Source organism: Micropterus dolomieu, linkage group LG17, assembly GCF_021292245.1.
Source record: "Micropterus dolomieu isolate WLL.071019.BEF.003 ecotype Adirondacks linkage group LG17, ASM2129224v1, whole genome shotgun sequence".
NCBI classification, from domain to species: Eukaryota; Metazoa; Chordata; class Actinopteri; order Centrarchiformes; family Centrarchidae; genus Micropterus; species Micropterus dolomieu.
Genome location: NC_060166.1, coordinates 338620 through 353459, shown reverse-complemented (window position 1 = coordinate 353459; position 14840 = coordinate 338620). Strand labels below are relative to the sequence as shown.

The following is a 14840-nucleotide window of genomic DNA, read 5'->3' as shown; positions in this document are numbered from 1 at the left end:
ACAGTAAAGTCCTCTGTAGCTACATTACATACACATACACACACACACACACACACACCTTTAATAAAAAAATAGGCCTATTTTTTGCCAACAGGTCCTGTTGAATGTATTTCCTTATAGATCATTAGTTGGCAAGACTGTATAGTATGACATTTGGATGTGTTTAGGTGTGATTTTGGTATGAATTACTGTAAATAAGCTCTATTAAAAGAAACTGGAAAATCTGGACTTTTTCATGTTTTCAAAAGGCATTTGGAGTGCGTGGCTACTGTGAATGGTTAGTCCTATTTAAAACATGGGGTAGGGTCGCACTTTAGCCCCTTGTGGTCGAAATCAGTGTTATAGCAACAAACACTTAATTCTGATGAAATTATTTAGTTATTTAGAAAGATTATCCTGGCAAAATCTTTTTGGTAGCATTTCACATCACAGCTCGGTAATAACATGGTATTAGTGGGGTAATATTGTTATAACAGAACTAATAATTCAAACATAATTACCAAAGTAATAACTGGTAATAGCTTGGGAAACAGTGGGTATATCTGGTTAAAATTAAAAGAAAGGGTAATAATGGAAAAAACACATTTAAAGATGTGCAATGGGTAAAAACTAAATAGTAAGATTGTAATATTTTGGAAACAATATGTCAACCTGCTAACAATAAAATGGTTATATCAGTACAATATTTGGATAAAAATGGTAAGATTTCACAATATTAAAATAATCCATGTTGTAAACCTTCCCCTTTGTTTTAAGATAATACTGAACACATTACGTGTATAATGCTGTTTTGACAAAGACGACAAACCCCTTTAACAGCCAAAGTTATCACGACGTCCATAGTTATCATGGGAGTGTAGTGAAGTCATGTGACATTATAATAAAGTGACAAATTCCAGAAAAAAGCAAGGTTGGATGGATGGCTCATTAAAACACCAGACTTTAGACCAAAATATTTCCCTAATCCTAGCAAAGTACCAGTAATCAGTATTTATTCCTAACTGTAAGCAAAATGTTGTAGTGCTCCAGATGTGAACCCCAGTCCTGAGCTGTCCACCATCCACCCTGACTACCAAACTATGATCTGTGCAGTACAAGAATGTAGCACTACCTGGACTGGAAAAAAGCTTTGCCAGTAAACAATCCATGCACCAATTATGTTACTTCCAATACCTTGGATCAATGCTGGCTCTATCTTTACAAGACAAAAAGAGTTAAACAGGTTGAGTAGGAAAAGAAAACACATGGTGGGATGTTTGTATGGTGACGGGTTTAAGCATGAGCTGTTGGGACCCATCAGGGTTAGCCATCAGCCAGCCTTCCAGTCACTCCAGTTCATGTGATGAGTTCCAGACTGGCTTTTGCTCCTTGTCAACCCCCCCCCCACCCCCCCCACCTAAAGCCTGCCTCTGGACTCTCTTTATCCCTCCCTCCCTCTCTTTTCTCCCTTGTGTCCCATCGCCGCACATCATCAATACCCCTCAACTCCTTTGCCCCCCACACACACACCCCTACCGTTCACCCCCACAGCACCCTCTGGAACCCCTCACTTCAAAAGCCTGCCAGCTTAACGTGTCATTGATTAGAGCAGGAGGGGCCTGCAGCCTAGGGGTTGGGGGAGGCTTTTCTACAGCTATCACTCACTACTGGGGAATCACACACACTATCAGACAATCAAAGAAAGCACTCAGATCTCATGCACATATCCATTCTGGCCTGCAATGGACTTCTGTCTACTGTAGTGCATAACACTCACAACATCCCGCTTTTATTCATTTATCAGTCCTAGAAACAGATGGAATGCAAACACAGATAACAGCAACTTTTGCAGTGAGTCATTAGGCTCTGCCAAGCATCATCGATCATTGTATCATTTTCCAGTACATTGGAAGCTGTTACCCTCTCTGCCATTGTGTGTAGGTGGTACAAGGGGAGGAGGAGGTCGTGGTGACTAGCGCCCTGGGGTGGTCCACTAAACACTAGAGCCTCCCCGTACACCTGTACACACATAGACATGGTCACGCACAAAGATATGCTTACACATGCTCATACACACCCACCAAGATCCACACGCATACACATTCCCACGTTGGACATGTGGCAGGCCACCCAGTGCTCCTTTTCATTTTAAACACATCTGGTAACTCCATTAACACTGCACAGGAGAGGGTTCCTCCCTCCGTCTCTGTTGAATCCTCACTTACACTTCTCATCTAGCCACACCACCTCAGCAAAGGAAATAATTGGCCAAATAAGATATTTGCACCCAGTCAACTGTGTATGTCAACAACCTATTTAACAGCGATTATGCCTGGAGCAATGATATTTTAACCCAGGTTTTCCCTGGCTGCTTTCCTTCCTACCATACTCACACACATACACAGAAACATTCTCCTAAACACTCTCCCAACACATTCTTATCAGACTCTTGATCAGTCTTAAGTCATATTCACACATGAACTGCTACCCTGATCATTTCCTGACATTACCTGATCATGAATGTGAACACAAATGTCTGAATCAGATGAACCGAACGTTACTTTACCCTGCACAGACAATCTTCTATTGTGTGCTACATGTGTGGAAGGCCATACAGACAATGTTCAGACCTAATTCTTCGGAAATTGTCTGAGATATATATGTATGAAAGAACGGCTTTACTGTTTTCACTATTAACTCTGCAACAGAAATATGGGAATGGACGTCGTTCCTACCAGGTAGTGCTGTTCTAGTCATGTAGAGCCCTCTGCAGAGTGTGTATCATGTTCATGAGGCAAGTAACAACTACTTTCACACTCCTACACACAGTCTGTTTGACATGAGACAATAGCAACCAGACAAATCCACAGTGCTTTTGCCCAGTTATCTGTCTAGTCATTGTCACAGTCATATGTATGCACAAACTTCAGGGGCCTAATCTTTGGTAGCCATAACCTGTTCTATACAGGAAAAGAAATGCTTGAAATGACTCAAAATTCTCTCCTACCATCCATTTGATCTTGATGCCATTTAAAGTATTCTGGCACTGTCAGTTTTGGGTCATATCCACTTTTGTTTCATCTCTTTTTTTGCTTCTTCTAAAGATGCAGCGGTGCAGTTTGGAAGCACAAAGGACGTAAGGCCACGCATTGGACTGGTTGGAAGAACCTTAAGCAGAGGCGGTAACTCCTACATGATTTCATCTGGGTAAGTACACAATCAAAATACCAAGAGGATATTTTGCACCGCAGGGTATGATTGTCTTCAACAATACCAAATTATACTGAACACAGATTTCAATATTTCCAAAGGCACTGATGTCCCTTGCCACAGTATGGCCAAGTATTGATTTTAAGTTGCAGAAAAGTTAAGTCTCGATGTGTAGTTGGTAGTGGATCTGCTTATAGCCAACTATCATCTGTAACAGCTGAATACATTTTTATCAAAACAGATGAAAGTGCCATAAAGAGGGAAATTAGAACTTCCAGGTTCTTAAGTAGGAAAGCCTCATTCAAAATCACAAATTGCTAAAAAAAAATAAATAAATAAAATTAAAAAAAAAGGATAAAAGCCCTACAACATAACTTAACCCTAACAACGTAACTACCACATAACAAAATTTCATGCTTTTCCCTCCATTGTTAAAAAACATAAATATCTTTATTTAAAGCAGCACTAATCAATTGGGGAGGTTTTTTGGCCACTTGGGCGCAAAACTCGCACTGAACTCAACACACACACACACGCACATATTTGAAACATAAAATTGATATAGCTAATATGCCTATTTAGATATCTAGCAGGCTTAGAGCAACATTAGTATTCATTTTGAGTCACATGTCCCATATTTTCTTTTCTTTAAGTTCTGTTTTGGTCTCCACCAACTCCTCAATTTACTCTGCTATGTTGACCAGCTAGTTACTGTCTGTCTGTTGTTTGGTGCTGGGCAGGCAGACTACTATGGGTATGTCAGAGCTTTTTCACTGCAAACTGCTACCTGGTGCTGGAAGCTACACTGATGAGAGCGGTGAGAGTGAACAAACCCGCTGAACCATAGAACTAAGGGGAGCTGCAGAATTAGTGATAGTTCTCTGTGCGTTCATCACTACAAAGCAACCCCTTTCATTTTACACACAATCGTTTGATCTACTATAAATTTAAAAATATTGATTGGTGCATTTTTTATATTCCTGTTATTCCTGTTGAATTTCCCTCAGGATAAATAAAGTACACATCTATTAGCAGCCTTTAACGAATGCCATTTCCCACAGCCCAAGATTACTGCGGGTTGAACGTCACCAGTAGTGGTGAGCTATGAGAATGTACATAGAGGGCTAAATACCATCCACATGTTTTAACAAGCAGAAATTATAGCTAAAATGTTTAACTATGAAAAAAAAAAGTGTGGATAAATAGCAATGAAAAGGTAAAGGCAATACAAAAATGTTCCTCTTTTGTATAGTTTGTGTGCTGACATGCTACAATCAGAAAGGCTTTAAATTCTAATAGCGAGTACAATTGTAGATATTCATTTGTTTTGAAAATGGATAGTTACCACCAAGAACATGCTCAACTTTTTCAGAAAGGCCGGGGAAAGAAAACCCCAATGAGAGATGACATTGCTAGCCCAGATGTGATGCCAGGCCTTCAGCTTTCTATTACCCTGATCAACAGGCTACAAATTTCTTCAAATCAATAGATCCAAAATTTTGACAAGGCCTGATGCCTTTTACTCAAGCCTGGCCAACGATATGTACAGTATGTTCAGCCAGAAAAAAGTTAAGTTTCACCCTGTAGTTACTTTTCCTAAAAAAATTCCTAGGGGTCCTAGTTTACATTCTCAATGCACGTTATTTGCCAGGGAACTTCAGCCAAGTTCCCTGATCAACAGTGTGGAGCTAGACAACTGTATGGATAGACCATGTCTCTAGGCTAAGCCATCAGAGATGTTCATCTCTCCCTTCAGTGAAAGCGCTCCAGGTCAGTGGATGGGGAGAGGGAGAGTCAAGCTGACCAGACCCTGAACAACTTTCATCTCTGATTACACAGCGTCTCTCTCAGGAGTGTACACTTCTCCACCCCGGCATACTGATCAGCCCGTTTCAGCCCTCCATGATCACTACAGCTCACAGACTGACTGACTTGAGCGCCCACCACAGCCCCCACAAACCACATCTATATCCTCCATCCCCCAGCCCTCTCCTACAGCACCTAGGGTTATCGTCAGAAGTCTATAGCCCCTCCAAATTCTCAGTAGAAATCAGCAGGGCTGGATCGGTGAGAAGGCCCGGACCAGAGGAGGCCTGGGAGAGGAGGAGAGGTGCTCTGGCTCTTAAGAGACTCCCCTCCCGGCTTTTTGAAGGGGGAGGGCGAACGGAAGGAAAATCAATAGGCAAGGAGCAGGAGGCCTGTGATGGCATGGCTAATCGGGTTTCTGCATTAATGTTTCAGATGCTTGGAGAACTCGTTGCCTGGTTTGCTGTACTCAGGGCCTCAGTGCAGCCTTGCACAATAAGCAGCAAACACACAAAAGGCAGCTGTGTAGCTTGTAGGTTCACACACATTCGCTCTCTCAAACATACAAAAGAAAAGGATGTATCAATAAGAAGCTCTACTCTCACACGTGTTGGAAGGTCAGCCATTTTGGACAGCTAACCAAGTAGGCTACACATTGCCAGGAACGCAGTCACAAAACCCACCAATTTGAGGTGATAACAACAGTCTGGTTTTGCATGATATATGGAACCTTTAATTCAAAGAGCAGAACAAGAGCTGATAACACAAGAGGCAGAAAAAGGGAAGGGAGCAAGCGAGAAATTGCCCTGAAAAATGCAAGCCGTAGGTCACTGTTGAGATAAGCCCTAAGAACTGGAGAATGTTGGTGTATATCAGTGTGTGTGTGTGTGTGTGTGTGTGTGTGTGTGTGTGTGTGTGTGTGTGTGTGTCCACATGTGCTTCTGAGCCACACAGTGAAGCAGCAAGCATAGCTGTGTTGGAGGAGCAATCCTCCCAGACACTGAATCACAATCTCTAAACTCTGCCGGTATTTGGTGTTTATGCCACAGTTTCCACATTGCTTTCCTCTGACATTAGCCGTGTATAAATCAGGGTGCGACAGACAGGCAGCTCCCTTCTAGAGGCTGGTACGGGAAGGGGAGCTGCCACGGGCTGCACCCTGGGCCCCCACCAACCACCACCGCCTCCCTGCCTCACCACCAGATGCTATCTGCTACAGCACCCCCCCCCCCCCCCCCCCCAACACCCAAACACCCAAACACACACAGATGCGCGCACACACACACACACACACCTTCATCCCACCACTCACACTGACACCACCAATGCCTCCAACCATGCTGAAATATTCACTCTCTGCTCTCCTACGCTCTGGCTGTGCAGGTCTGCAGCTTTGACTGCAACAACACTGGTGATAGTTTAAGGCTAGCAAAAGTGATGTAGGTCTCCTGCTGCCTTCATGTACTCCTCAGCCAACCCAGGATTTTTTTAAGCCTCAAAACGTTCATCTTGAACATATCTACAAAACATTCACTCACAACGCATATTATTTGTTTACCCTACAATATTTTCTAATAACAACAAAAGCATGATTAACATTCTTATGGTTTTGTATATGTAGTCCAAAGCAGTTAAGGAAGGATCACCATGATTGCCCAGAGAGTCTGGTGTGCTAAAAGTATTTGTGTGTGAAGAAAGTAATTAGTGGTAACCTGATTTGTTTGAATTTGAAAACAGTCAGTCTTAAGGCCCTTGTCTTTCAGAAGATCCCTGTGATAATGCCTTTAGTATCTCACTTTATTTTAAAAAGGTGCACTCCACCAAGTTTATCAGTTTACTCGTCATGGGGACTGCGGTACTACTAGCCTGTGAAGCTTTGATTTAATCAATTTGTCAAATCTTTCTGACATCTTTCTGAATCTAAAGTCCGTAACTTTACACAAGTCCAGTACTAAAATGCTGGAGTACCCCTTTAAGTGTACCTGGTGCGTGTCCTTAAATTTAAATTGAATAAACTTATTAAGCTAACCAACAAACACAACCATCTGGGGCAGGTTAGTGTCCCAGCATATAATGCTGGTTGGTGTCTGAGACTGTAGGCAATATATATTTGTTGGACATGTGTGTGTGCACAAAAAGGCTCAGTGTTTGTGTTCAAAAACAATGTTTTAGTGACCAGTTTCTTAAAATTAGTCACTGACCTAAAATATCAGCCATTGCTCTCTTTGTTGGCAATAAGGGCATTATTTGCCATTAGTCCTTGGCACATTGAACACAGACTTGCTAATCAGCAATTGAAAATTTGTGCATCACAGACAAAATCCTACTTTACCACTTTGCTAAACAATCAGTAGATTGTTCATGAGCACACAAGTCAAACACCTGATTATATTTTCATCACACTTAAGGGCAGCTATGGTTCTAGCACTAAACTTGAGTGTTTAGACTTCATTTACAGAATGTAGAAGAATGTAGATGAGTTTGAGAGAGAGAATGTAGAACAGTTTACTGTTTATATTTACAGTTTGCCAGCGGAGAGGGGTAATAATCCAAAATTAATCTACAAGCATTAAACTTATTCTCTGACATTATAGTCACACATTTATGAGAGAAACTTCACTTTGTAAGGCCGCAACATCACACACACGCACACACACACACCTCTGCCGTGTATTATGCATGCAGTGGAAAGTTATATTAGACTCTGCGATTGGATTTAGCAGTGAGGAAACAGTCCCGTTAATTAATTAAGATCTCATCTCTAAAATCAGAGGCTGCAGGGCTCGCTGTCTGAACGGATTGCTGTTGTGTTAAAAATAACTTAATTTCAGCTGCAACCACAGTGGAACAAGTCAGGATGAAATCTAAAAATATTTTATCAAGTGGTGTGTATCATAGCCTACTTCACATCATTAACACTGAGTACAGATGTGGTGTGTAGCCCACAAATACAGGGAACCTCAAGTTAACTACGAACAAAACCTGCTCGCAGCAGTTTAAAGATGCAGCATAAATTGCCATGGCAACAGACTTTGGTTAAAACCTGTCCACCTTTCGTAGTACGGGTTAATCGGGAAGTTACACCTGACGTCACAAAGTTACTCCTTAAGTTACCCGGATAAGCCAGTTTCTGGCCACAGGTAATGTGAACATGAAAAAATTATTTATTGAACTGAACCAGGGCCCCCAAATGAGAAAAACATAAGTAAAGCCCTCCGTCCATTCTAAATCATTACTTAAAATATGTGTATGGTGATATTCTATTCTCCAAATCGACAATGAATGTATCCTGCTAACAAGTATTTATTGTTTATCCAAATTCTGAGATATCTTTTTCCACTGTGCCATAGAGCTCCATTGTTATCCAAAACAAACACACACACGCAGAATATTTTAAAATATTAGTTTTGACTGTAATTTATTGCATGACTCACCAATGGCATTTCTCATTAAGGATGTTGACTCCTGGCACTTCCAGAGCTGATTCAGAAGAGCAGTTTTGTGACAATACACTCAAAGAGGCCTCAAACAGATTTGATGTTGACTACAAACTGGAATTGCAGAGTTCACCATCTAAAAGCCAGCCACAGCTTTGCAAAGGCAGCTCTGGTATTTAGCACCTGCATCTCATCACCAACTCAGGTGATTGGCAAAGTGACAGTTCAGGCTCCGCCTTCATTACTGAGGTGACATTAGGCCAGATGCTGCATTCATGTCACATGGAGAAAACTTGGAAAATACTTTTCCAACAAGGAAATGTATTTGAAGCATAGAACTGCTCAACCATTGGATGTATTGAAACAGATTCATGGTCCCCAGAGTATGAATCCTACTGCCTGTGGTTGTTCTATTTCCCTCTGTAGTGCCACCATAGTTTGACATTTGTTGTTTAAAGTGAAATGTATAGCCATTTATTTTTAAAGAAATTCATACTTCTCTCAGACTGAATTGTACACACTTTTACTCAAGAGTTTAATTTGTCCCACACTTTGGTCTATAACCAGATATCTGCTAAACTAATGCCATTTCCATCTGCTTCAGATGTACTTTGTGTTTAGTGCTTATTAGCAAATGTTAGCATGTCCAAATGCCAAACAGATGGTTAAAATCAGTATGTCAGCACTATCATTGTAAGCATGTTAGCATGCTGACATTAGCATTTAGCTAAAACCACCACTGTGCCTAAGCATAGCCTCACAGAGCTGCTAGCATTGCTGTAGTACTCTTTGGGTCCTATTTTCGTGGCACCTCAATGACCAGTGCAATGTTATATATAATATATATATATATATATATATATATATAATAGAGTGTATATTAAGTTGGTCACTGTTTAAAATGATACAGCGAGTAATACTAGGCGGAATGCAGATATATAATACCAAAGTGTTTATAGGCAAGTCATACGACTTGGGAGCCGTCTTGGCAACGCCTCTGGGCCGCTATTTTCAGCTTGTTTACTAACAAGACCAGGCTCCTATCTGAGCCTGAGAGAACCAGAACTGCACTTTTACTGGTCACCGGGACATAAAAACTACATGAATAGAATCAGCAGTAAAAGCTAATAAAAATCGCTGAGAAAGTTTGACAACTTTGCCCATAAATAAAAAGCATTTTTCCCGACTGATTCTACTTCTACTATGCATGCACAGTAGTAAGTAAACAGACCCACATGTTGATAGTACATTTCGTTATGTTACTGTGGTTTAATATGGGGGATGAGACGTTTTTGCACTTGTTTGTTGTTCAAAGAATTCTTGCTAACTGTGACGATGTGTATGCTAGCAGCCGGAGACCTCAAGGCTTTGACATGTCCGAGTCCTGCCATATCAGAGTGTTTACTTTGTTGCTGGTGTTTAAGTTAGCTACTGTTACGTCCACATATTTGTGCTGTAAGGTTTAAGTACATATTTATCACTATAAGGGCCTAGTTCATGTCATGGCAGAGACAATGAATAAGTGCACATGTTTAAAGTACATTTCATTTAAACGCTATGTGATAACTTGGTTAAAAACATAATTTAGAACATGTTAAAAAGATACTTGTGACTGTGGTCCTGCATCTGAGTGAGTGCATATTGTATAGATGTATGTTTTTTTGTATGCATTGTTTAAAATATAATTTAATACAGACGAGTGAAGGTCTTCTCTTGTTACTTTTCCCCTTTTTAAGGGCACAACACTTGCACTGCATGCACATGCCTGTTTCTGGCATTAAATCTCTTTACTGCCACTGTGGAGATTTTTTGGTGAGATCAGCAAGAGAAAAATAAATACTTGCAAGTGTGATTCTTATAGTGTCTGTTATCCAAAGCTGCTTTATACTGCCTTTTAACCCTGATTGTAACACTGTAACTTTTATTATATTTTATGTTGCTGTGCTATTGTTGTAGCACTTTGAATTACCTTGTTGTTAAAATGTGCTATACAAATAAACTTGCCTTGCCTTGCCTATACTGCATGAAAAGCTTCCCCTTCAGTTCATGAAATCCATGCAGTCATCTGAAGGCAGCAGGACACATATGTTGATAAATCTGCAGCCTCCAGTTTGAGAAGTGTCAGAGCTCAGTGCCGTTACACAATGCCGTTCACTGTCTTTACCTTCATTAAATCTTGTGCTAACCACATCAGGCTGCCACAAAATAACCACACCTACCTCTACAACTCTGCCTGTTATGGGGGAGACATCGGATTAACAGGTCACATAAATCCTGTGCATCATTGCCTTTTTCGTAGCAAAATTGACATTTCATGTTTCAGTCTTGAAATGCATTATGGTGAAAACGCTGCTTTGTCACATCAACTATGATATGAGTAAAATTAGGACTGAAAAATATTTGGATTGATGGGTTCATATAAATGGTTTCAACCAATTTTTTATTCATTTCTATCGTCATTTGCTAATTACTAGTTAAAAAGTCCCACACCATCTGCTTCTGGCTTTGATTTCCTTAAGTAAGTAAAGCGTAAAAAAATAAAAAAAATATGAAAATAACATTTGAATCCATTTAAACAATCACAAGCAAAAGTTACAAAATAAGGACAGAAGCATATGCCCTTAAGAATCGGTAGGTTTTAAAACCCTTAAAAGAGTTTTCTAATATAACCCCCAGAAGGAGACTGTCCTAGACGTCCAGGGGCCCCAAAAGTGTCAGGTTTACTGTGTGTCATTTGGTTTTAGGTCATTAGATTACTACCAAGGTAGGGCTGTCCCCAACTAAGGATTTACATAGTCCAATCAGAATCGTCAAGTCCTGCCTATAGTCGACTGATAGTTGAATCATGTGTGTTTTTGTGCGTGGCGTTTGCGAGCGAGGCTTACAATTTTGGATTTATTTACGCACTTTAAAAACATTTATTGAAAGTTTTATTCTTTTTACACGTTTATTTACAGCATTAAACGTTGTTATGTATATTGTAATAGGCTGTATATCAATTTATTGGGAGAAAACTGGTAGTTCTATATAAAATCAGACGATGAGCACCCCCATATCGCCAAAATGGCATGATCCTTGTTTCGCTGCAAAGCTTCAACTGTGAGATTGACAGTCGAATCAGGCTCCGCCCATCGACGCATTGAATCTTCGACTATTCAGGGTCAGCCATATACCAAGGTATTTGGGAACTTGCAACTAAAGTACAATATCAGCTGGATTGTGCATTATGATGCATCTTTGTGGTCCTGTCTTGTAGAGGGTTCCTGACTATTTTAATTCAAATACACCTAATGTTTTATTTTTGGATATGATAGTATTCTAGTACAGGAGCAGTGGCTACTGAATTAATTTAAATTTTTAATTCATTTAATTAATAATTAAAAAATGGAATTCAGAGACTGTTGTGCCCACATCGTTAAAGAGACCTGCCCCATCAACATCCCGGATCAAGCGCTCGGCAGGTAGTCCACGTTCCGTGCTGCCAGCGCAAGACTCCGGCAAGATGAGAGGAGGTGGACTCTGTTTATTGTGAAGATGAAACTTTCATAGTATCATCTGGTTGCTGCTGTTTACATTCACCCCATGCAAATTCCAAAAATGCACTGTGGAATGTTTGGGGCGTAAGTTATACGTGTCTGTACATAAATCACTGTAAATTGTTGGGCTTCTGTAAATAGCATCATAGAGTACGGTCTAGACCTGCTCTTTTATGAAAAGCGTTGTGACATAACTTGTTGTGATTTGGCGCTATATAAATAAAATTGAATTGAATTGAATTGAAATATTGTATTATTTTATTTTATATGTTACCATATTTTAATATAGGCCTACATTTAATTATATATTGTGTGTAGCATGAAGGAACTACAAATTTCATTTCGTTATGCAGCCTTGTGCTGTATAATGACTAATAAACAACCTTGTCCCTTTTACCTTGTACTGGCAACTTTGTGGCACAACTGGCTGGGTTGTCAATAGCTCTCCTGACCATGATGGAGACTGAATGGCAGCCAGGTACCAGTCTAAGGGCACAGAACAGCTGTCACCAAAGTGACAGGCAACAGGTGTATCCACACATGACGAGGCCATGGGAGTTTAGATCAAAATTTCAATTTGCTAAATACTTTATGACCATATATTCTCCCCAGCCTCAACTGTACTCGGAGGCTGGGTGGAGGGACATGAATCAGTGGGGTTTATGGGAAATGTAGTTTTAATGTAAAACACTGGTGATACCAGTACCAATAGCCTGAGGCATTCAGTAATTACCACCATGGTCTCATTTGTTTACAGTTATTATACGAAGCAATTAACCTTAATTTTACAATGATAGACAAAATGACATAGCAACTTTAAATCTTTAGTCAGGAAAAGATTAAAACATGAGCCTGTGACAAACTGTTTTGAAATCTGTTCATATGGCCATATGAGCATTACCAATAGCACTTGTGTTTTTACAGCTCTCTGTACACGTTTGAGATATGTGTCAGGTTCAGGCTAAGCCTCAGGGACATATTTCATGTGTCGGTGTGCTGTAATGTGTTGTCACTCAGAAATACAGCACTTCACAGACTTAAGAAAAGCAGACAGTGCATGTGTTAATAGACTGCATGTGTTCATGCTCGCACATAAAAACACACATAAGTCATACACACACTCAAAGCGTCCTTTTTCTGAGTTGCTCTTAGATCTTCAAGCAGGGCCCTTCTACAGTGACAGTATTGATTGTTCAGCTGTAGACACTCATTTCTTCTCTGCTTGGACTCCCAAAGCAGTGATTCTGGGAACTTGAATCTCTTCAGCTCCATTCTTTGTACTTGTACTGCTGGTTGCTTATTGCTTTCCTCTGGGGCCTTGCCCTGGACAGAGGCGGACGTGAGGATTGAAATGCCTTATTTATTTTACTTGAATGTATTCTTGCTCAACTGCTCCATACAGACAGACAATGGTTGGCCTCACACACATACAACAGACTGTGGATGAAGAATGAGACACACTGACAGATAAGAAATACTAAAAAAACATGCATGAAATAATAGCTGTCCTTTTATTGAACCTTCATTCATGTAGCAGTAAGTAAGCAGGCAGGTAAACTAGCTTACATTGTAAAGCTAATCATTATGGGCAACAAAACATTGCTGCATTAAATATGTTTGAGGCCCATGGGTGCAGCACAACAAGCTTTAGACACAACACTGACAATGTCATTGTTATTATTATCACCTTATAAAGTTGTTACAGCAATCATGTTTATCCATCCAGCAGACATAGCAGCATTAGCATTCATTTGGAGTGGAGTTTCTGTAGGGGTTACGTGTGCTGCTGCCCCCACAGTAAGAGCCAGTAGTAAGACAATTTCAGAATGCAAATATGCTGAAGAGCAATTGCTCATACATTTACAAATTAAGAATTGCAGCTTTCACCTGGATGCTACAGAGAAAAGTTGACCTTATGGGTACTGGACACAGGGTCATGGTCAGGTCACAGCACTGGCACATCCCCATCCAGAGGAGGGGTGTCTTAATCCTCCTCAGGCCCAGGAATGCCACCACTGGCCCAGCCGCGGTTAGGTCCCGCAGCCGGCAGCGGGGCCTCCGATGCTAATTGGAGGCTCTGAAGCGTTGGGAGGCATGCAAATATCTATGGCTTTACTCAAATACCCTTCTGTTCCACTTCCACTCCTCTCCAATCCCCTCATTCCACCTGACTGGAGGAGAGGAGGCGAACACAGCTGCTGGTTTGTTGCCTCCTTCCCGTGGGTCCTGGACGTGTCAAGGGAAGGGGGAGGGGGACGGGGTGGGGGGGCACTGCTGTTGCCTTGATTAGGGGCTGGGCTTCCAGGCCCATGTCATGTACTGTACATCAGAGGAGATCAGCAAGCCAGCCTGAAAGTCAGATGACACCAAGCACATGCACAGCGCTCCTTTTATCCCCCACCTCCCCCATCATCTCTCACTGCCATTTCTCCTCACTTTTACCTGCAGCTCCTACTCACTCACTACCCTCCATCACCCCTTCCACTTTCCTCCTAGTTTCATCTCACCTATCTGTCTCACCCCCCTAACACATATAACCCACACTCTCCATTGGGACGAATCAGAAAAGGCAACCTGCAGAATGCTGGTAGTTTTGAAGAGAGGATGAGAGAGACAAAGACATTAAAAAAAAGACGAGTGGCGTTTTGGTGGGGGCTGTCTGGGGTAAAGGACCAAAGCAGAGCAGGCACGAGGAAGATGTTTAGACTTGGGCGGAGAGCTTGTCAAAACCATCAGGCTTTAGCCTTTGATGAAGACCTTTTGGTTCAGGACTTGAGAGTCACTTGACATTCAAAGGGTGTTAGCAGAATAATTGTCAAGAATCCGTCTTCATTATTTATCTGGAGCGATATCTTTGGTTTCATGCTGTGCC

At 41.1% G+C, this 14840-nt stretch overlaps 1 protein-coding gene across 2 annotated transcripts in view; it reads right to left on the bottom strand.

The window, feature by feature from the left end:
• Nucleotides 1–8582, bottom strand: part of bnc1 (basonuclin 1) — a 54119-nt gene extending 45537 nt beyond the window's left edge. Inside the window, exon 1 of one of the 2 annotated variants that reach the window (XM_046074410.1) lies at nucleotides 8430–8582. In XM_046074410.1, the coding sequence (XP_045930366.1) occupies nucleotides 8430–8438 (9 nt within the window). In that variant the 5' untranslated portion in view covers nucleotides 8439–8582. The remainder of the gene's footprint in view (nucleotides 1–8429) is intronic. The other variant, XM_046074411.1, reaches the window with a different exon arrangement.
• Between the last annotated feature and the right edge of the window lie 6258 nt (nucleotides 8583–14840).